This window comes from Oncorhynchus mykiss, chromosome 18, assembly GCF_057628025.1.
Source record: "Oncorhynchus mykiss isolate SJ-2025 chromosome 18, ASM5762802v1, whole genome shotgun sequence".
NCBI lineage: Eukaryota > Metazoa > Chordata > Actinopteri > Salmoniformes > Salmonidae > Oncorhynchus > Oncorhynchus mykiss.
Window position 1 is genome coordinate 64,078,603 of NC_143039.1, and position 24,843 is coordinate 64,103,445.

The 24,843-nt window shown below is 40.5% G+C and overlaps 1 protein-coding gene across 1 annotated transcript in view; it reads left to right on the top strand.

Moving 5' to 3' along the window:
* The window catches only part of LOC110496862 (adhesion G protein-coupled receptor B2), a 459,244-nt gene that overhangs the window by 378,185 nt on the left and 56,216 nt on the right, over positions 1–24,843 (top strand). Inside the window, 3 exon segments of the mRNA XM_090209074.1 lie at positions 8,838–8,939; positions 10,533–10,632; positions 13,831–13,902. Coding sequence (XP_090065200.1) covers positions 8,838–8,939; positions 10,533–10,632; positions 13,831–13,902 — 274 coding nt within the window.

The following is a 24,843-nucleotide window of genomic DNA, read 5'->3' on the forward strand; positions in this document are numbered from 1 at the left end:
ATAAGGGTTAATGGTATAGTTCTCTATATAATGGTTAATGGTATAGTTCTCTCTCTGAGGGTTAATGGTATAGTTCTCTATATAAGGGTTAATGGTATAGTTCTCTATCTGAGGGTTAATGGTATAGTTCTCTCTCTGAGGGTTAATGGTATAGTTCTCTATATAAGGGTTAATGATATAGTTCTCTCGCTAGGGGTTAATGGTATAGTTCTCTCTCTGAGGGTTAATGGTATAGTTCTCTCTCTGAGGGTTAATGGTATAGTTCTCTATATAAGGGTTAATGGTATAGTTCTCTATATAAGGGTTAATGGTATAGTTCTCTCTCTGAGGGTTAATGGTATAGTTCTCTCTCTGAGGGTTAATGGTATAGTTCTCTATATAAGGGTTAATGATATAGTTCTCTCGCTAGGGGTTAATGGTATAGTTCTCTCTCTGAGGGTTAATGGTATAGTTCTCTATCTGAGGGTTAATGGTATAGTTCTCTCTCTGAGGGGTTCTCTCTCTGAGGGTTAATGGTATAGTTCTCTCTCTGAGGGTTAATGGTATAGTTCTCTATATAATGGTTAATGGTATAGTTCTCTCTCTGAGGGTTAATGGTATAGTTCTCTATATAAGGGTTAATGGTATAGTTCTCTATCTGAGGGTTAATGGTATAGTTCTCTCTCTGAGGGTTAATGGTATAGTTCTCTATATAAGGGTTAATGATATAGTTCTCTCGCTAGGGGTTAATGGTATAGTTCTCTATCTGAGGGTTAATGGTATAGTTCTCTCTCTGAGGGGTTCTCTCTCTGAGGGTTAATGGTATAGTTCTCTCTCTGAGGGTTAATGGTATAGTTCTCTATATAAGGGTTAATGATATAGTTCTCTCTCTAGGGGTTAATTTTATAGTTCTCTCTCTGAGGGTTAATGGTATAGTTCTCTATATAAGGGTTAATGATATAGTTCTCTCTCTGGGGTTTAATGGTATAGTTCTCTATATGAGGGTTAATGGTATAGTTCTCTATATGAGGGTTAATGGTATAGTTCTCTATATAAGGGTGAATGGTATAGTTCTCTCTCTGAGGGTTAATGGTATAGTTCTCTATATAAGGGTTAATGATATAGTTCTCTCTCTAGGGGTTAATGGTATAGTTCTCTATATAATGGTTAATGGTATAGTTCTCTCTCTGAGGGTTAATGGTATAGTTCTCTCTCTGAGGGTTAATGGTATAGTTCTCTCTCTGAGGGTTAATGGTATAGTTCTCTATATAAGGGTTAATGATATAGTTCTCTATATGAGGGTTAATGGTATAGTTCTCTATCTGAGGGTTAATGGTATAGTTCTTTCTCTGAGGGTTAATGTTATAGTTCTCTCTCTGAGGGTTAATGGTATAGTTCTCTATATAAGGGTTAATGGTATAGTTCTCTCTCTGAGGGTTAATGGTATAGTTCTCTATATAAGTGTTAATGGTATAGTTCTCTCTCTGAGGGTTAATGTTATAGTTCTCTATATAAGGGTTAATGGTATAGTTCTCTCTCTAGGGGTTAATGGTATAGTTCTCTATATAAGGGTTAATGGTATAGTTCTCTCTCTGAGGGTTAATGGTATAGTTCTCTATATAAGTGTTAATGGTATAGTTCTCTCTCTGAGGGTTAATGTTATAGTTCTCTATATAAGGGTTAATGGTATAGTTCTCTCTCTAGGGGTTAATGGTATAGTTCTCTATATAAGGGTTAATGGTATAGTTCTCTCTCTGAGGGTTAATGGTATAGTTCTCTCTCTGAGGGTTAATGGTATAGTTCTCTATATAAGTGTTAATGGTATAGTTCTCTCTCTGAGGGTTAATGTTATAGTTCTCTATATAAGGGTTAATGGTATAGTTCTCTATATAAGGGTTAATGGTATAGTTCTCTATCTGAGGGTTAATTATATAGTTCTCTATATGAGGGTTAATTATATAGTTCTCTATATGAGGGTTAATGGTATAGTTCTCTCTCTGAGGGTTAATGGTATAGTTCTCTATATAAGGGTTAATGGTATAGTTCTCTATCTGAGGGTTAATGGTATAGTTCTCTCTCTGAGGGTTAATGGTATAGTTCTCTATATAAAGGTTAATGATATAGTTCTCTCGCTAGGCGTTAATGGTATAGTTCTCTATCTGAGGGTTAATGGTATAGTTCTCTCTCTGAGGGGTTCTCTCTCTGAGGGTTAATGGTATAGTTCTCTCTCTGAGGGTTAATGGTATAGTTCTCTATATAAGGGTTAATGATATTGTTCTCTCTCTAGGGGTTAATGGTATAGTTCTCTCTCTGAGGGTTAATGGTATAGTTCTCTATATAAGTGTTAATGGTATAGTTCTCTCTCTGAGGGTTAATGTTATAGTTCTCTATATAAGGGTTAATGGTATAGTTCTCTATATAAGGGTTAATGGTATAGTTCTCTCTCTGAGGGTTAATGGTATAGTTCTCTATCTGAGGGTTAATGGTATAGTTCTCTCTCTGAGGGTTAATGGTATAGTTCTCTATATGAGGGTTAATGCTATAGTTCTCTTGATGAGGGTTAATGTTATAGTTCTCTATATAAGGGTTAATGGTATAGTTCTCTCTCTGAGGGTTAATGGTATAGTTCTCTATATAAGTGTTAATGGTATAGTTCTCTCTCTGAGGGTTAATGTTATAGTTCTCTATATAAGGGTTAATGGTATAGTTCTCTATATAAGGGTTAATGGTATAGTTCTCTCTCTGAGGGTTAATGGTATAGTTCTCTATCTGAGGGTTAATGGTATAGTTCTCTCTCTGAGGGTTAATGGTATAGTTCTCTATATGAGGGTTAATGCTATAGTTCTCTTGATGAGGGTTAATGTTATAGTTCTCTCTCTGAGGGTTAATGGTATAGTTCTCTCTCTGAGGGTTAATGGTATAGTTCTCTCTCTGAGGGTTAATGGTATAGTTCTTTCTCTGAGGGTTAATGTTATAGTTCTCTATATAAGGGTTAATGGTATAGTTCTCTCTCTGAGGGTTAATGGTATAGTTCTTTCTCTGAGGGTTAATGTTATAGTTCTCTATATAAGGGTTAATGATATAGTTCTCTCGCTAGGGGTTAATGGTATAGTTCTCTATATAAGGGTTAATGATATAGTTCTCTCTGAGGGTTAATGGTATAGTTCTCTATCTGAGGGTTAATGGTATAGTTCTCTCTCTGAGGGGTTCTCTCTCTGAGGGTTAATGGTATAGTTCTCTCTCTGAGGGTTAATGGTATAGTTCTCTATATAAGGGTTAATGATATAGTTCTCTCTCTAGGGGTTAATGGTATAGTTCTCTCTCTGAGGATTAATGGTATAGTTCTCTATATAAGGGTTAATGATATAGTTCTCTCTCTAGGGTTTAATGGTATAGTTCTCTATATGAGGGTTAATGGTATAGTTCTCTATATGAGGGTTAATGGTATAGTTCTCTATATAAGGGTGAATGGTATAGTTCTCTCTCTGAGGGTTAATGGTATAGTTCTCTATATAAGGGTTAATGATATAGTTCTCTCTCTAGGGGTTAATGGTATAGTTCTCTATATAATGGTTAATGGTATAGTTCTCTCTCTGAGGGTTAATGGTATAGTTCTCTCTCTGAGGGTTAATGGTATAGTTCTCTCTCTGAGGGTTAATGGTATAGTTCTCTATATAAGGGTTAATGATATAGTTCTCTATATGAGGGTTAATGGTATAGTTCTCTATCTGAGGGTTAATGGTATAGTTCTTTCTCTGAGGGTTAATGTTATAGTTCTCTCTCTGAGGGTTAATGGTATAGTTCTCTATATAAGTGTTAATGGTATAGTTCTCTCTCTGAGGGTTAATGGTATAGTTCTCTATATAAGTGTTAATGGTATAGTTCTCTCTCTGAGGGTTAATGTTATAGTTCTCTATATAAGGGTTAATGGTATAGTTCTCTCTCTAGGGGTTAATGGTATAGTTCTCTATATAAGGGTTAATGGTATAGTTCTCTCTCTGAGGGTTAATGGTATAGTTCTCTCTCTGAGGGTTAATGGTATAGTTCTCTATATAAGTGTTAATGGTATAGTTCTCTCTCTGAGGGTTAATGGTATAGTTCTCTCTCTGAGGGTTAATGGTATAGTTCTCTATATAAGTGTTAATGTTATAGTTCTCTATATAAGGGTTAATGGTATAGTTCTCTATATAAGGGTTAATGGTATAGTTCTCTATCTGAGGGTTAATTATATAGTTCTCTATATGAGGGTTAATGGTATAGTTCTCTCTCTGAGGGTTAATGGTATAGTTCTCTATCTGAGGGTTAATGGTATAGTTCTCTCTCTGAGGGTTAATGGTATTGTTCTCTATATAATGGTTAATGGTATAGTTCTCTCTCTGAGGGTTAATGGTATAGTTCTCTATATAAGGGTTAATGGTATAGTTCTCTATATAATGGTTAATGGTATAGTTCTCTCTCTGAGGGTTAATGGTATAGTTCTCTATATAAGGGTTAATGGTATAGTTCTCTATCTGATGGTTAATGGTATAGTTCTCTCTCTGAGGGTTAATGGTATAGTTCTCTATATAAGGGTTAATGATATAGTTCTCTCGCTAGGCGTTAATGGTATAGTTCTCTATCTGAGGGTTAATGGTATAGTTCTCTCTCTGAGGGGTTCTCTCTCTGAGGGTTAATGGTATAGTTCTCTCTCTGAGGGTTAATGGTATAGTTCTCTATATAAGGGTTAATGATATTGTTCTCTCTCTAGGGGTTAATGGTATAGTTCTCTCTCTGAGGGTTAATGGTATAGTTCTCTATATAAGTGTTAATGGTATAGTTCTCTCTCTGAGGGTTAATGTTATAGTTCTCTATATAAGGGTTAATGGTATAGTTCTCTATCTGAGGGTTAATGGTATAGTTCTCTCTCTGAGGGTTAATGGTATAGTTCTCTATATGAGGGTTAATGCTATAGTTCTCTTGATGAGGGTTAATGTTATAGTTCTCTCTCTGAGGGTTAATGGTATAGTTCTCTCTCTGAGGGTTAATGGTATAGTTCTCTCTCTGAGGGTTAATGGTATAGTTCTTTCTCTGAGGGTTAATGTTATAGTTCTCTATATAAGGGTTAATGGTATAGTTCTCTCTCTGAGGGTTAATGGTATAGTTCTTTCTCTGAGGGTTAATGTTATAGTTCTCTATATAAGGGTTAATGGTATAGTTCTCTCTCTGAGGGTTAATGTTATAGTTCTCTATATAAGGGTTAATGGTATAGTTCTCTCTCTGAGGGTTAATGGTATAGTTCTTTCTCTGAGGGTTAATGTTATAGTTCTCTATATAAGGGTTAATGGTATAGTTCTCTCTCTGAGGGTTAATGGTATAGTTCTCTATATAAGGGTTAATGTTATAGTTCTCTATATAAGGGTTAATGGTATAGTTCTCTCTCTGAGGGTTAATGGTATAGTTCTCTATATAAGGGTTAATGTTATAGTTCTCTATCTGAGGGTTAATGGTATAGTTCTCTATATAAGTGTTAATGGTATAGTTCTCTATATGAGGGTTAATGTTATAGTTCTCTATATAAGGGTTAATGTTATAGTTCTCTATATAAGGGTTAATGGTATAGTTCTCTCTCTGAGGGTTAATGGTATAGTTCTCTATATAAGGGTTAATGGTATAGTTCTCTCTCTGAGGGTTAATGGTATAGTTCTCTATATAAGGGTTAATGGTATAGTTCTCTATATAAGGGTTAATGGTATAGTTCTCTATATAAGTGTTAATGGTATAGTTCTCTATATGAGGGTTAATGGTATAGTTCTCTCTCTGAGGGTTAATGGTATAGTTCTCTATATAAGGGTTAATGGTATAGTTCTCTATATAAGGGTTAATGTTATAGTTCTCTATATAAGTGTTAATGGTATAGTTCTCTATATGAGGGTTAATGGTATAGTTCTCTCTCTGAGGGTTAATGGTATAGTTCTCTATATAAGGGTTAATGGTATAGTTCTCTATATAAGGGTTAATGGTATAGTTCTCTATATAATGGTTAATGGTATAGTTCTCTATATAAGTGTTAATGGTATAGTTCTCTATCTGAGGGTTAATGGTATAGTTCTCTATATGAGGGTTAATGGTATAGTTCTCTATATAAGGGTTAATGGTATAGTTCTCTATATAATGGTTAATGGTATAGTTCTCTATATAAGTGTTAATGGTATAGTTCTCTATCTGATGGTTAATGGTATAGTTCTCTATATAAGGGTTAATGGTATAGTTCTCTATATAAGGGTTAATGGTATAGTTCTCTATATAAGGGTTAATGGTATAGTTCTCTCTCTGAGGGTTAATGTTATAGTTCTCTATCTGAGGGTTAATGGTATAGTTCTCTATATAAGGGTTAATGGTATAGTTCTTTCTCTGAGGGTTAATGTTATAGTTCTCTATATAATGGTTAATGGTATAGTTCTCTATATAAGTGTTAATGGTATAGTTCTCTATCTGAGGGTTAATGGTATAGTTCTCTCTCTGAGGGTTAATGGTATAGTTCTTTCTCTGAGGGTTAATGTTATAGTTCTCTATATAAGGGTTAATGGTATAGTTCTCTATCTGAGGGTTAATGGTATAGTTCTCTATATAAGGGTTAATGTTATAGTTCTCTATCTGCAGTGTAGATTGGCTTGTTCCCCCAAGCCGCTATGGGGATCAAGCCAGTTAACATACACACACAAAGGACATACACACACACAAAGGACATACACACACCCAAAGGACATACACACATGCATAGGACACACACATGCAGAAGACACACACACGCAGAGGACATACACACATGCACAGAGAGAACAACACCCAAGGACAAGATCCCTCAGACACACACATGCACACAATGCACATAGACACACAGACACAGACACAGACACACACACACACACATACGCACTCGGTCTATCAACCTTTGAAATCGGTCCCATCCCCCTGCAAACACTGAACCTTTTGGTGCAGTACGCTTCTGCTTAAATGGGCCTCACAAACAGAGAGATTGACAGACACACACACACACACTCACAGAAACATACACTTACACACACTGACACACACACACACACACACACACTCACAGAAACATACACTTACACACACACACACACACACACACACACACACACACACACACACACACACACACACACACTCACAGAAACATATACTTACACACACTGACACACACTGACACACACACACACTGACACACACACACACACACACACACACACACACACACACACACACACACACACACACACACACTCACATTCCCTCCATCCCCATGCTAATAGGACAACTTGCCATTAGTTTTAGTGTATTTCTGTGGATGGCACTAAGGCAATGAGATGTGCTGGGAGGCTAATGTAGCATAGCAACACTACGTACTGCCCCATCAGTCTGCACTGAGCATTACACACACACACACACATCAGCAGCAGCAGCAAGCCTCTCTTTAATGGTCTAGCTGTGTTCTCTCCCTGTCTGACCTCAGTAGCCTCATTGCCTGGCTTCCTCTGAGAGGACAAGTACTCTGAGAGTATTTCACACACACACTGCACTACACACACACACACACACCAGTCTGCGGCTGGTTTCGGATGTGAGGGAAAGCACTCCAAGAGTCAATGAAGCTTCACATTGAGTCAGCACTAAACAACCCTCAGCACAGTTCCCCCAACACACACACACACACACATTTATACACGCACAGCGATATCAATAAAAAACACCGCGCACACCGCTTTCAACACACACATAGAGCATTCAACACAAACACACACACAAAACCAACTTGACTCACTCTGCCCGATCCATGACTTTATTACTGTCCAGACACATCTGTATCATGGTTCTAGCACTGAGCCACTGAGGCCTATTGGTAATGACCAGGGCCCCCAGACTGGCCATTAGCAGAAGACCTCAACAAGCTGTTTAGACTGGCCTGTCCCAAACACCCACACAAACTAATCATCACTGAAATAGGTCATGAACAGAAAACACACACACAGACACACACGCTGGGGGGAGAGAAACAGTTGGTCCTGGCAGTTCCCGTCTGTCTCACTGTACATTCTTATTAATCAGTGTTAGCTATATTGTTAGGCAGTTCCTCTGCCTCCTCTTTGCTCTTTCTTTTCTCACTTTCTCTCACTGCCACCCTCTCTTTCACTCACTCTCTCTCTCTGCTCTACTTCCTCTCGCTTGCGTTTCTCTGTCACTGCATTCTGTCATGATCTTTGTATTCTGACTTGTTGTCCATTGCTACTACTTTGAGGTTTGAACATTTTTCTCCTTTTTTTTCTGTGTTCCTCTCCCTCTCTTCTTGTCCATCTGTCCTTCTGTACTTTTTGTCTCCCTTTGCAAACGCACAACCCATCCATTCCTCACTCTCATGTGTGTGAATGTGTGTATGCGGTTTGCGCCCCAATGCTCCCATTACTTGTTAAATGTGTGTGTGTGTGTGTGTGTTTCCGGTTGTGTGTTTTCCTTTGTCTTTTGTGTGTCCTTCCTCCCCCCTTGCCTGTGTTTGTGCCCTACCCCTCGTGTGTATCTTCCCTCGTCGTGTGTATCTTCCCTCGCCGTGTTTGTATCCTCCCTCGTTGTGTGTATCCTCCCTCGTTGTGTGTATCCTCCCTCGTCGTGTGTGTATCCTCCCTCGTCGTGTGTGTATCTTCCCTCGTCGTGTGTATCTTCCCTCGCCGTGTTTGTATCCTCCCTCATCGTGTGTGTATCCTCCCTCGTCGTGTGTGTATCCTCCCTCGTCGTGTGTGTATCCTCCCTCGTCGTGTGTGTATCCTCCCTCGTCGTGTGTGTGTGTGTGTTTGTGTGTCTTAAAGTCCACCGCTGGAGGCGTCGCGTAGCAGACTGCTCCTGAAATGCTCCAAGTGTGGTGTGATCTCAAGTACAGCTATGTCCAGCTCTACAGCCAGCAGCGCCATGTTAGTCCACACACAGACACACACCCAGACACACAGCCACACACACACACAGACACGCACCCAGACACACACACAGACACACACACACACACACCCAGACACACACACACAGACACACACACAGACACACACCCACACACTCTGTCTCTTTCTTTCTGTCTTCTCTCCCCTACTGTCCTCACTCTCTCATTGGTGGGGTGCAAAGAGAGTTGTCTGAGAGTTAATATGACCATCTCTGCTCTTCTATCTCTCTCTCTTTCTACATCTCCCCCTCACCAGCTCTCTCATTCTCTCTCTCTATCCCTCTATCCCTTTTTCTGTCTGTCTGTCTGTCTGTCTGTCTGTCTGTCTGTCTGTCTGTCTGTCTGTGTCTGTCTCTCTCTCTCTCTCTCTCTCTGAGGCTAAAGACAGATCTGTCTTTCTGACAGTCTAACACTCTGGATATGAAACTATGACAGCATGAACATATTCAATTGGTGTCAGATTTCATGGGTAACCAGAGGGAACACACACACACACACACACACTCATGCTGGGATCTCACATCAGCAGACCCCTTATAGACAGCTGTCAGTTATCCGTCTCTCACCTGGCCGCGTTCTACATCCATCACACCGTCTGGAGAGCAACTGAAGTGTGTGTCACTGTGTGTTCGTGTGCGTGCTCGTGTGTCACTGTGTGTTCGTGTGTGTGCTCGTGTGTCACTGTGTGTTCGTGTGCGTGCTCATGTGTGTCACTGTGTGCTGGTGTGTGTGCTCGTGTGTGTCACTGTGGGTTTGTGTGTGTGCTGTGTGTGTGGTTGTGGTCACACTCACATGTGTGAATGTGTTATGAGTGAATTGCCATCCAAGATTCTAGAGGCTGAACTTCTCTCCCCCTCTCCTCTTCCTCTTCTCTCCTCTCCTCCTCCCTCTTCTCCCCTCTCCTCTCCATCTCCTCTCCCTCTTCTCTCCTCTCCTCTCCATCTTCTCTCCTCTCCTCCCCCTCTCCTCTCCTCTCCATTTCCTCCTCCTCTTCTCCCCTCTCCTCTCCATCTCCTCTCCCTCTTCTCTCCTCTCCTCTCCATCTTCTCTCCTCTCCTCCCCATCTCCTCCCCCTCTCCTCTCCTCTCCATCTCCTCCTCCTCTTCTCCCCTCTCCTCTCCATCTCCTCTCCCCCTTCTCTCCTCTCCTTCCTCTCTTCTGCCCTCTCCTCTCCATCTCCTCTTCCTCTTCTCTCCTCTCCTCCCCCCTCTTCTCCCCTCTCCTCTCCATCTCCTCTCCCTCTTCTCTCCTCTCCTCTCCATCTTCTCTCCTCTCCTCCCCCTCTCCTCTCCTCTCCATCTCCTCCACCTCTTCTCCCCTCTCCTCTCCATCTCCTCTCCCTCTTCTCTCCTCTCCTCTCCATCTTCTCTCCTCTCCTCCCCCTCTCCTCTCCTCTCCATCTCCTCCACCTCTTCTCCCCTCTCCTCTCCATCTCCTCTCCCTCTTCTCTCCTCTCCTCTCCATCTTCTCTCCTCTCCTCCCCCTCTCCTCTCCTCTCCATCTCCTCCTCCTCTTCTCCCCTCTCCTCTCAATCTCCTCTCCCTCTTCTCCGGTCTTTCTCCTCTCTCAGGGCATCCCTGTGGAGTTCCTGTGTAGTTCTCCCTCTGCTGGCTCTGACTTGGATGTCTGCTGTGTTGGCCATTACCGACCGCCGCTCCACACTGTTCCAGGTACATTTTGCTGTCTTCACACACACACACACACACACACACACACACACACACACACACACACACACACACACACACACACCTGCATGCATGCACACCAATCTGCTTTATTAGCATGAAATCATTGTGTCAATTTTGCCAAAGCAACAATGTATACAATATACATTGTAATAAAATTATAAAGAATAACAAATAATAATATAAAATGGTAGTAAATAATACTACAAAATTACATACAAAAATAACAACAATATAGTAGAAAGGTAATACATATAAAAGGCTAAACATGGAAAATGAAACTATAACTAACTTATAACTAAATAACTGTCATCTTCACCATTACATCAGTACTACAACTCCCATCATTATTACTACTACTACCACCACCATCATTACATAGCTATTATTACCATTATCACCCATACCACAACTATTTGGAATGATAAACAACAATAATAATAGTAATAACAATGATAGTAATAACATTAATACTAATAATAAGTAAGTTACTGTTTACTATACAGATGTTATTATTCAGTGTCCCTCAGGCTATGGCAGGAAAATACATATTTGGCTGCAAGAGGAGCCATTGCTCCTTCGCCCATAAGTATATTTAGTTTTTCCTCTGGGTTTAATAAGTAAACATTCGGAATAAATGTAGTCATTTCTGTGAATAATGAATCTCTTGGTGAGGAATATTTCTCACAGTAAAGGAGAAAGTGCATCTCTGTTTCTACCTCCCCTGTCGTGCAGTGACCACATACACGCTCCTCTTTGGGTAGCCATGTCTTTTTATGTCTGCTGGTTTCTATTGCCAATTGGTGGTCACTCAGCCTGTACTTTGTAAGGATCTGTCTCTGCTTCGTATCTCTGACAGAGTAGAGAGAATCAACCAATTCATATTCTCTGTTTAGGAAAATAATAAAAATAGCAAATTAGTCGGCTTTGGGATTTTGTTTCGTTTTTCCAATGTTGTAAATATGAGTCCTTTGATTGGTTCATGACTTTGTTTATTGGAATTCTTTCTTTTGAAGCAGTGCTGGTGTCAGCTTGGTTGGTTAAGTCCAACACCAGCTGACTGGGAGGGCTTGTTTCTAGGCTCAGTTCTTGGGTTTGAAGTGCTTGAAGTTTGACTTGAGTTTAGATGTAGCCAAAATTTGAATGATCTTTTCTGTATTTTCATTACCATTTTAAAGCAGCCCAATTCTGCCCTACATGCATTAGTTGGTGTATTTTTCTGGACTTCTAGAATTTTCTGACAGAATTCTGCATGTAGGGCTTCAATTGGACATTTGTCCCACATATTAAAGTCCAGTTTATTGAGTGGCTCTCAAACCTCACTTCCGTAAAGAGCTATTGGGAGGATTACACTGTCAAATATTTTTGTCCAAATTCTAATTGGATGTTGATTTTGAATAATTACATTTTTATTGCATACAATGCTCTGCGGGCTTTATCTTTGAGTGCATTCACTGCATATTAAAGTTTCCCGATGCAGATGTCGTCAGACTGTAACGGTTTTCTTTAGGTGAAAGAGAGTCGGACTAAAATGCAGCGTGGTGGTTATTCATGGTATTTTAATGAAGAAAAAACTATACATGAATAAACTGACAAAACAATAAACGTGTGAAAACCTAAACAGCCTATCTGGTGACAACAAACACAAAGACAGGAACAATCACCCACAAACACACAGTGAAACCCAGGCTACCTAAATATGGTTCCCAATCAGAGACAATGACTAACACCTGCCTCTGATTGAGAACCATATCAGGCCAGACATAGAAATAGACAAACAAGACATCCAACATAGAATGCCCACCCAGCTCACGTCCTGACCAACACTAAAACAAGGAAAACACACACGAACGATGGTCAGAACGTGACACAGACCCAGGTATGAGTCATTTTTTGTGTGTTCAATTATGATGTTGTTCAGGGTGAATTTATATTTGTGTTTCTGTTTTTTGGGGGAAAATCATGATTTACAAAACAAAAATTACTGCCAAGGCCCAATTTTGACAATATTGCTCTAGAATGTTAAGGTTCTGTTGGAGAACTTATTTGGTTGGTACCTCTGTCAAATAGTGTGAGTCCTGGGGCTGGAGAATGGTCCAACATGTCTGCTAATTCATTGATATAAATGTTGAAAAGATTTGGACACAAACTGCAGCCTTGTGTCACACCTCGACATTGTGAAAATAATTCAGTTTTTTGGTTTTTATTGCACACTTGTTTTCTGTGTACATACATTTTATTAAGTCATACACCTTACCACCAAAGCCATGTTGTAGAATTTTGTTGAATAGGGCTTTGTGCCGAATATATTTTTTTTATTTATTTTTATTTTACCTTTATTTTACTAGGCAAGTCAGTTAAGAACACATTCTTATTTTCAATGACGGCCTAGGAACAGTGGATTAACTGCCTGTTCAGGGGCAGAACGACAGATTTGTACCTTGTCAGCTCGGGGGTTTGAACTTGCAACCTTTCGGTTACTAGTCCAACGCTCTAACCACTAGGCTACCCTAAAAAAAAATGTTTAAAGTCAATAAAGCAAGCAAAGATTTTGCCCTATTTTTTGCCCTATTTTTAATTAGTGTGTGAAAGGTATGGTCAGTAGTGCGATAGTTGGGGAGAAAGCCAATTTCACATTTACTTATTACATTTTTTTCTTGAAGAAAGTTTTGAATTCTTGAATTCAAAATGCTACAGAAAACATTTCCCAAGTTACTGTTTACACAAATTCCCCTGTAATTATTGGGGTCTGATTTGTCTCCACTTTTGTGGATAGAGGAGATGAGCCCCTGGTTCCAGACATCAGGAGTCAGAAGTTAAATCCATGTTGAACAATTTAAGCACAGCATTTTGCAACTCAGGTGTGCTGTTTTTCAGCATTTCATTTCAATGTTATCTAGACCACAAGCCTTCTTTCATTTGATAGATTTGAGATATTAATTTATTTCTTGTTGGGTTATTGGGTAATCTAATGGATTTAGGTTGTTTTTAATGACTGATTCAAGGATGTTCCATTTTTCATGATTTCTAATTGCTTATGTTGTAAGTCTTTTTGTGGGATGTTCTCTCTCTCTCTCTCTCTCTCTCTCTCTGTTGATCTTTCTCTCTCTGTTGATCTTTCTCTCTCTGTCTCTCTATCTACTATATATGCTAACTGACTCAGGTTCTGCTCTTTTTCAGGTGCTGTTTGCTGTCTTTGACTCTGTCCAGGGCTTCGTCATCATTACTGTGCACTGTGTCATGCGCCGCGAGGTTAGTGTGTGTGTGTAAACATGTGTCTGTCTGTCTGTCTGTCTGTCTGTCTGTCTGTCTGTCTGTCTGTCTGTCTGTCTGTCTGTCTGTCTGTCTGTCTGTCTGTCTGTCTGTCTGTCTGTCTGTCTGTCTGTCTGTCTGTCTGTCTGTCTGTCTGTCTGTCTGTCTGTCTGTCTGTGTTTACTGTATGTTGACTTTCTCCTACTGAAGTGTACAGTACCAGCTAGCTAGCTAGACATAGAATCAGCTCAGACATGGGAAGGATTACTCTTGTGAATATGCCAATAGCTCCAGCATATATTAATATAATACATCATTGTCCAGATGATGCAGGGCCCCTATAAAGAGATTAGTAAGACACTATGAAGTAAGACGATAAGTCCCCATTCTAATGCCCTCAATGCTCATTCACCACAGACCCACACAGGGCCCCTAGTGAGACCAAATACCCATCTACCACACACACACACACATGCATGCACACACACACATGCATGCATGCACACACACACACACACACACACACACACACACACACGTACCCGAAAGCACACACGCATGTACACGTACACACACGTATACACACACGTACACACACACAATCGCAAACTACCCCCTAGTATGCCCAAATACCCAACTACCCACAATGCATTGGGGTTTGATCTATTCCGTGCCTACACAGCATCTCCAAGCCTCTCCTCCAGCTACGATATGCATAGTTAAATAGGTTATTGGATAAACTGATACAGTAGTTTAAAACATAATATTAAATGCCAGAAGCGCTAAGCCATATATGTTAAATCAATATCACAAAAGCGTAGGATTAGTCAACTAAATCCAGGAATTATTTTAGTAAATATGAAAATCTCTGCCAGGGACTGAACCTAATCCCTAATAGCTGCAGCACAACGGGTAAGGAGAGTATGCTACCTCTGGATTGGAGAGATGTGGAGAGAAGGAGAGGAAAGTGAGATGAGAGATGGTCTAAAGAAGATGTGAAGAGGAACAGATAGGCAGAGGGTTGGAATAGAAGAAGATGGAGCTTGAATGAACAGAGTTCATGGATCTATAGAGAGGGTGTGTTGCAGAGCAACAACGGGTGTATGAGAGCGAGGAAGGGAGGGAGGGAAAAGAGAGTGGTTGCAGACATCTGTGGAAAATGTTATTTATCCAATAGGGAGTGAGAGAACACAGATGTATAGAAAATGTGATTAGCAAAATGAGAGAGGGGGGAGAGGGAGGGAGTGAGAAAACATAGATGTATATATAGAAACCGTGACAAACAGAGAGAGGGGAGGGAGAGAGATGGATGGATGGAGAAAATGAGGAGAGAGGTAAGGGACATGGGTGTATGTATGAAAATAATGACCTTAGCAGAGAGGAGGGGGAGTGGGACAAAAATAGGGAGGGAGAGGTGACAGAGAAAATAGAGGGAGAGAGAAGGAGACAGGGATAATGAAGAACACAAAGGGGAGAGGGTGAACATGGAGGAGGGAGGGAGTACATTATAGACCCAAAGGAAACCCATTTGACTGTGAAATGAGAATGACCTAGCCATTAGCGTGCCAAAGTACCCAGCAGGGAATCAGAGTTAACTTAGAGAGGATGGAGAGAGAGAGAGAAAGCTAGTTGAAGATAGAGAAAACATTTCCTCCTGTGTGCTACCTACATGTACAAATTAGGATCTGGCTAAAAATACTTGAATCAGTTATAGAACCCATTGCCCTTAATGGTTGTAAGGTCTAGGGTCCGTTCACCAACCAATAATTCCCAAAATGGGATGAACACCAAATTCAGACTCTGCATGCAGAATTCTGCAAAAATATCCTCTGTGTACAACGTAAAACACCAAATAATGCATGCAGAGAAGAATTAGAATGATACTTCAGTAGGTCGATACTTAAGACTGACCCAAACTTAACTTTTGACTATGTACAGACTCAGTGATCATAGCCTTGCTATTGAGAAAGGTCGCCGTAGGCAGACCTGGCTCTAAAGATGTGCACACTGCCCACAAAATGAGGTGGAAACTGAGCTGCACTTCCTAACCTGCTGCCAAATGTATAACCATATTAGATATACATATTTCCTTCAGATTACACAGATCCACAAACAATTTGAAAACAAACCCGATTTTGATGAACTCCCATATCTATTGTGTGAAATACCACAGTGTGCCATCACAGCAGCAAGATGTGTGACCTGTTACCACAAGAAAAGAGCAACCAGTAAATAACAAACATCGTTGTAAATACAACCCATATTTATGTTTATTTATTTTCCCTTTTGTACTTTAACTATTTGCACATCATTACAACACTGTAATTAATACATAATATGACATTTGTAGTGTCTAAATTATTTTGGAACTTCTGTGAGTGTAATGTTTTATGTTCATTTTTATTTCACATTTGTGTATTATCTTCTTCACTTTCTTTGGCAATGTTAACATATGTTTCCCATGCCAATAAAGCCAGCCAGCCAGCCAGACAGACAGACAGACAGACAGACAGACAGACAGATAGACAGATAGACAGATAGTAAGGGTTGTCGTCGGTGGAAGAAGAAGAGGACCAAAGCGCAGCGTGGTTAGTGTTAATCTTTTTAGTAAGACACTGAACACTTCAAAAACACAAAACAACAAAGTGACAACCGAAACAGTTCTATCTGGTGCAGACACACAAAGACTGAAAATAACCACCCACAAACCCCAACAGAAAACAGGCTACCTAAATATGGTTCTCAATCAGGGACAACGATAGACAGCTGCCTCTGATTGAGAACCATATCAGGCCAAACACAGAAATAGAAAATATAGATAGATAGATAGATAGATAGATAGATAGATAGATAGATAGATAGATAGATAGATAGATAGATAAATAGATAGATGGCGAGAGAGGCGATAATGCAGTAAATGCCCAATTCATCTGACACGGCCTCTGCTCTGATCCAATATGCAGTCGCTCTCTCGCTCTCTCCTCTCTCTCTCTCTCTCACACACACAAACACACACATTCACATACACACACACACACACACACACACACACACACACACACACACACACACACACACACACACACACACACACACACACACGGAACACACGCTGTACACCCACTGTGAGTGAAGATGGCTTTTCGTTGGCTCTGCAGCTCATTTCAGTGTTCTGTTCTCAGATTCCACTCATAGGGTGGCGATTTGTTGTCCTACTCATCGGCTCAGATTGAAGTCAGGTCATACTGTCTCTGTCCTCAGTTGAAGACATGGTTCACTGATATCATGGAGGGATGGTGGGACACAGATTACAGATTAGCAGAGTTCATTGAGTCAGGGACAACAGCCACACTTCAAATCAAACTTTAAGTCAATTTAAAACAGCAACACACTTTGTCGTAAAATAATAAAATGAAGGAGATAAAAACAAACTGAACGCAATAAAAGAGATGAACCTTGAAACAAAATGGATGTCTAAATATGGACTTTGTTCATAGACACGATTTGTCGTCACAGCGTGTCAGTGTAGTTATTGTGTGTGATATGTGTATACGTACATTCACGTGTCCTATCCATGTTGAGCTGGTTACATACTGCACATTTTTTGTAAATGGAGAAAAAAAAAAAAATCATTATGGGGTATTGTGTATAAATTTATGAGGACATTTTTTTATTTAATACATTTTAGCATTAGACTGTAACGTAACAACGTGAAAAAAGTCAAGGTCTGAATATTTTCAGAACGCACTGTATATACAAAAGTAAGTGGACACCCTTACAAATGAGTGGATTCAGATATTTCATCTACACCCGTTACTGACACGTGTATAAAATCGAGCTCACAGCAATGCAATCTCCAAACATTGGCAATAGACTGTCAATGAGGCACCATCATAGGACGCTAACTTTCCAACAAGTCAGTTCATCAAATGTCTGCCCTGCTAGAGCTGCCCCGGTCAATTTTAAGTACTAATATTGTGAAGAGGAAATGTCTATGAGCAACAATGGCTTAGCCGCCAAGTGGTAGGTCACACAAGCTCACAGAACGGGACCGCCGAGTGTTCAATTGTGTAGTGCGTAAAAATCGTCTGTCCTCGGTTGCAAAACTCACTACCAAGTTCCAAACTGCCTCTGGAAGCAACATCAGCACAATAACTGTTCGTCGGGAGCTTCCTGAAATGGGTTTCCATGGCCGAGCAGCCACACACAAGCCTAAGATCCCCATGCACAGTGCTAAGCATCGGGCTGGAGTGGTGTAAAGCTCGCCCCCATTGGACTCTGGAGCAGTGGAAATGTGTTCTCTGGAGTGATGAATCAAGCTTCACCATCTGACAGTCTGACGGACGAATCTGGGTTTGGCGGATGCCAGGAGTAAGCTACCTACCCCAATGCATATTGCCAACTGTAAAGTTTGATGGAGGAGCAATAATGGTCTGGGTCTGTTTTACATGGTTTACATGGTTGGCTCGGCCCCTTAGTTCCAGTGAAGGGAAATCTACAGCATACATTCTAGATGATTCTGCGATTCAAAATTTGTGGCAACAGTTTGGGGAAGGCACTTTTCTGTTTCAGCATGACAATGCCTCCATGCTGAAAGCGAGGACATACAGAAATGGTTTGTCTATATCGGTGGGGAAAACTTTACTGGCCTGCATTGAAAGGATGAATTGGAATGCAGACAGCGAGCCAGGCCTAATCGCCCAACATAGGTGCCTGACATCACTAATGCTCTTGTGGCTGAATGGAACCAAGTCCCTGCAGCATTGTTCCAACATCTAGTGGAAAGCCTTCCCAGAAGAGCGGAGGCTTTTATAGCAGCAAATGGGGGAACAACTCCATATTAATGCCCATGATTTTGGTATGAGATGTTCAACGATTGGTCATGTAGTGTACATATAAACAGTACCAGCACTCAAAATGAGTCCTGCAACTATTAACTCCTAGTCAAGCACTGGTTCAAGTATCTCATGTTTTTAAACATTATTATCATTGTCCCCAATGCACGTTATGCCCAAAATTCAACAGTGAAGTTGTTGCCTGTATTTGTATTGATTATGAATCCCCAGTACTCTCCCTGGTGTCCAGCAAAATTGAGGCAGTTATACAATTTAAAAAACATTACAATTCATTCAAAACAGATTTCACAACACATTAAGTGTTTGCCCTCCTGCCACTACTCTATTACCACATGTCTACAACACAACATCCATCTGTGTATGTGTGTATTAGGGCGTATGTTATCATGTGTGTGTATGCATGTGTCTGTGCCTGTATTGGTGTGTCTTCACAGTCACCGCTGTTCCATCGGGGGTATTTTATTGCTCGGGGCAGGCCTGAATGTAAAAGCCTTGTTATATTAGCTCTCTCTCTCAAGTGACTTGTGATGCCAAAGGTAATGTGGGTGTAAATGTCATAGTGTGTACCCACCACCCAGCATTAGCTTACCTAATGAAAGTATCAGAGAATAGCAAACAATATGCTATATCTCTGAGCGCTGCGTCTCTGGCGTCAGTTACCACCGTAACTATCCTTGTTTTAATAGTATTATCCTCCTAACAGAACCCTCAGTAGACTGGCTGCCTATCTAGATTCAACAACTGTGTACTTTTGGTACCCATTTGTCATACTTGAGTAAAATAAAGATACCTTAATAGAAAATGGCTCAAGTAAAAGTGAAATTCACCCGGCAAAATACCACTTGAGTAAAAGTCTAAGAGTATTTGGTTTTATATATACTTAAGCATCGGAAGTATATGCAATTGAAAAAATATACTTAAGTATCAAGGTAAAAGTAAAAGTATAAATCATTTCAAATTACTTATATTAAGCAAACCAAACTGCACAATTGTTTTTTTTACTTTTTATTATTTACGGATTGCCAGTGTCATGCTCCAACACTCAGACATAATTTACAAACAAAGCATTTGTATTTAGTGAGTCCACCAGATCAGAGGCAGTAGAGATGACCAGGGATGTTCTCTGTTTAGTGAGTCCACCAGATCAAAGACAGTAGGGAGGACCAGGGATGTTCTCTGTTTAGTGAGTCCACCAGATCAGAGGCAGTAGGGATGACCAGGGATGTTCTCTGTTTAGTGAGTCCACCAGATCAAAGACAGTAGGACATAATTTACAAACAAAGCATTTGTATTTAGTGAGTCCACCAGATCAGAGGCAGTAGAGCTGACCAGGGATGTTCTCTGTTTAGTGAGTCCACCAGATCAAAGACAGTAGGGAGGACCAGGGATGTTCTCTGTTTAGTGAGTCCACCAGATCAGAGGCAGTAGGGATGACCAGGGATGTTCTCTGTTTAGTGAGTCCACCAGATCAAAGACAGTAGGACATAATTTACAAACAAAGCATTTGTATTTAGTGAGTCCACCAGATCAGAGGCAGTAGAGCTGACCAGGGATGTTCTCTGTTTAGTGAGTCCACCAGATCAGAGGCAGTAGGGAGGACCAGGGATGTTCTCTTGAGTGTGTGAATTGGAACATTTTCCTGTCTTGCTAAGCATTCAAAATGTGACGAGTACTTTTGAGTCTCAGGGAAAATGTATCTAGTAAAAAGTACATTATTTTCTTTAGGAATGTAAGTGAAGTAAAAGTAAAAGTAGTCAAAAATATGAATATTACAGTAAAGTACACATACCCCAAAAAACGATTTACCTAGTACTTTAAAGTATTTTTATTGAAGTACTTTACAGTACTGCTCTTTGTTCTTCAGTTCTCTCTCTCACTTTCTCAGTCTCTTTCTTTATTTCTATTCTCTCACTCTCTTTTTCTTTGCATGTTTTCAAATAGTGTTTTTTTAAATGAGTACAGTAGTATTAAAAGGTAACAAACACATTTAAGAAACTGAGATTTTTAACTCTTATTAAAAGCCAAAAATGCAATGCAATGCAATGCACGTTGATGAAGTGTAATAAACTATTCTACATGTGAGAGATAATCAACAAGGGGCTATGCTTTCTTTGGATAATAATCCAACTCCGTGGAAGGTCTGTTCCACTCTGCTATCGCATAGAGCCCAGAGTTGATTATCTCATTCATATCATGGTCAGATTGAACACATTTACTGCTAGAAATGTGTTAATTTGCTAGTAGAAATGTGTTCATTTGCTAGTAGAAATGTGCTCAACATTCACTGAAGTAGCTAGCACGTTTACCAGATAGAGAGAGTAGTTGACTTGGTAACCAAACAAACAGACCTTCTAGTTTAGCTAACCAAACCATCAGTCCTCAGGCATGATACAAGTCCGTATTCGATGTCCATCCGTGTCTGAGGACGTCAGGAGATGACACGAAAACTGGCCACTAGGGACAACAGGTAGTTGTTACCTTCACTGTTACACTGTTACCTTCAAGTAGGCTTTGATTTTGCTAGGGCATTGTGGACAGGGACGGCAGACGTGCGTAAGCCTCTGGTTCCAAAGGTTGAACTTTTTAATCCCACGATCGGAAGTTGTTTTTCATATTTGAGTTTTAAGTCTGTCCCAAACCTTAACCCTTGCCTTAATCATTGGGAGTTAATACCTAACTGTAATACCTTGGAGATAAAACCATGGAATGATACAGAGAAGTAACCATACGCTTCAAAATGGTACTTTTGGAATAACTAGATGATCGTCTAATTCTGACATGAGACTGTGAGACCGTGTTGCAGTCCTAGCTTAATGTTATGAAAATCTAATTCAGCAATGTCAATAATGTGTTCAATTAAACTTTTTCTTTCAAAAGCAGCTCAAACATAGAACATGTAAAAATGAAGTAGAGCCACAATTTCCCACTATAGGGGAATAAAACATTCTCTAGAATGCCCTTCAAGTCAATCAGAAATGAGTGTTCAACAATGCCATGGTATAACATAAAATCCATAATAAAACCCAATATAGATGATCAAACATTAGCATTAGCAAGGTAATATATTTGTTTGTAGCTACACTCTTAGAAAGGTTCCTTAAAGAACCATAAGGGTTATATCTCTTGCTTCATATACGGTATGGAACCCCTGAATGTTCTATATAGGACCCTTTTGTAGGGTTCTTTGATCAGAACCGTAAAGGTTCTACTTCACTGAATCAAAAGGGTTCCACATAGAACCCTGCATGAATTATGGAACCCATTTATGAATTATGGCTACCACTATTAAATAGTAATAATTTTTGCTAAGAAAATAATTGAATAAACAATTAAATAATGGACAAAACAACCCTAGCATAGTTTTTAGAATGTATTGTAATTACTGTATATGCTAACATAGTTTGGAAATATGCACCGGTGACCAGGGAGGCATCTCTTTGTTTGAATGTTGGCCCATGTCAACTCTGGCTGACATCTTTACATTACAGTACAACTTTGTCCATTAGTTACAGCAAACAACGAAAATGTGGCTTCTGCTCCATTCTCAACACACCCAAACAGCACACTTCACACATGCAGTTAAGATAAGCACAGGTTCCATCTGCAGTGCAGCGCCCCTGGATGGAGAGCATGTTGTGGGGTTATTAAGGGCCTTGCTCAAGGGCCCAACTGTAGGGGAATGTTTTGAGGATGTGAACCCAGCAGCCCTAGAGTTATCAGAATAATTCCACCCATTTCTTTCCTGCACCCAGCCCGGGATTCAAACCAGCAACCTTACAGCCACAGGTCCAATTCCTGCCACAGGTCCAACTCCTTAACCACCTGGCTACCTACCACCAGTACAGTTTGGGTTGTTGCCTCACTGGTTCCAGAGAAAAATCAAAAAGGACCAAAAACACAAGTTAATCTTTGGAAATAAGCATGAATTAATCTGCAAAAATGAAGACCAAATACTATGCAGACATATAATTATTATGATGTTGAAGAACAACGTACATGCAGTTGTTGTCAGCAGCAATCGAAAGTGAGATTCGCCTCTTATAGTTCTTGGTTACTGCCATAAGTTGCAAAACACAGAGAAAGTGTTAAAAGTCATGTAATGATTAAGTAGGCCATTGAATCACCAATATTTATTATACTGAATTTATTATAAATAATTTATACATACCTCCTCTCAGTCAGCAACAGTCTTCTAATGCCTTCATGAAGCATAGTCCCCTCACCCGACTCCACACTGAAATACTGAAGTAAAAGTAACAATTAGCTCATTTTCAATGTCAGGCTGGGTCTGTAGCTATATTTGGAACATACCATAATAAAACAGTATGTTTATTTGAAAGAGTTGGCTGGCTAGCTTGAAAAGTGGAGAATTAAAGTGTCCTGTGTTTTTCCGTTTAACTTCTTGGCGCACCCATCCCATTAGCGCACATATGTCTGTCAGAGTCAAGGCCCGCGGGCCACATCCGGCCCGCAAGAAGGTTTTTTACGGCCCCTGGGATGATCTTGATTTATTATTAGAACCGGCCCGCAGCAAGCCGGCAGCCCGCAGATCTTTTACACGCACCAATACTACATTTCCCACAATGCAAAGGTGACGCACCGAGCAGTAGGCTGCTTCATTTCAATATTTATTGGCACAGCAGTCGTCAGCATCACAGTAAAATTAACTTTCAGATACCCATCAAAAATGGCAAAACGGAAGGTGGATACTGAGAACCGGGGGTTTCAAACAAGGTGGGAGTCGGAGTATATGTTCACGAAGGTAGCTGGAAAACCTGTGTGTCTTCTGTGTGGAGAAAGTGTGGCGGTACTGAAAGAGTATAATCTGAGACGACATTATGAAACGAAACACGCGGACAAAAACAAGAATATGGACATGGAACAAAGGCTACAAAAGGCAGAGGAATTAAAACGAGGCCTCAAATCTCGACAGGCTCTGTTCAAAAAAGCCAAATCACAAGGCCAGGCTGCTGTCAAGGCCAGTTTTATTTTGGCAGAAGAGATCGCTAAATCAGCCCAGCCATTTACGGAGGGGGATTTCATCAAAAACTGCATGATTAAAGTTTGTGACGAAGTTTGCCCAGAAAAAAGGCAACTCTTTTTAAATGTGAGTCTGAGCAGAAACACCATTGCCGAGAGAGTAGACCAGTTGTCCATCAATCTAAAAGAGCAGCTTGTGAAAAAGGGAAAAGATTTTATTGCATATTCCTTGGCTGTGGATGAGAGCACCGACATTTCTGACATTGCCCAGTTGTCAATTTTCATCCGCGGAGTGGACTCCAACCTAAGCGTGACAGAGGAGTTTTTGGCTTTACGTCCTATGCATGGCACAACTACGGGGCATGATTTGTATGAAGAGGTGTCAAGATGTGTAAATGAGATGGAGCTGCCTTGGGAAAAACTCGTGGGTTTGACAACCGACGGAGCACCTGCGATGTGTGGACACAGGAGCGGACTGGTGGCGAAGATACGGGAAAAGATGCAAGAGGAAAACGCGACAGGTGAGCTGACAGCTTATCATTGTATCATACACCAGGAAGCGTTGTGCGGTAAAGCCTTGAAAATGGAGCATGTAATGAGCATCATCACGCGCACAGTTAACTTTATCAGAGCCAAAGGTTTGAATCACCGCCAGTTCAAGGCATTTCTGACGGAGTTAGAAACGGAGCATGGTGATTTGCCTTATCACACAGAGGTGCGATGGCTAAGCCAGGGAAAGGTGCTTCAAAGATGTTTCGAGCTTCGTGAGGAGATTTGTCTGTTCTTGGACAGCAAAGGGAAAGACACAACACAACTCCGAGACGAAATGTTTCTGTGTGAAATGGCTTTTCTGTGTGACATTACGAGTCATCTGAATGCAATAAACTTGCAGCTGCAGGGTCGGGATCGTGTCATCTCTGATATGTACAGTACAGTGAAGGCATTTAAAACCAAACTGACTCTGTGGGAGACGCAGATGCGGAAAGAAAATTTGAGCCACTTTCCCAGCTGCCAGACCATGAAAGAGAAGCTCTCTACCAGTGCGTTCCCGAGCACACAGTTGGCTGATAAAATAGGTATGCTTGCCGCTGACTTTCGACGCCGA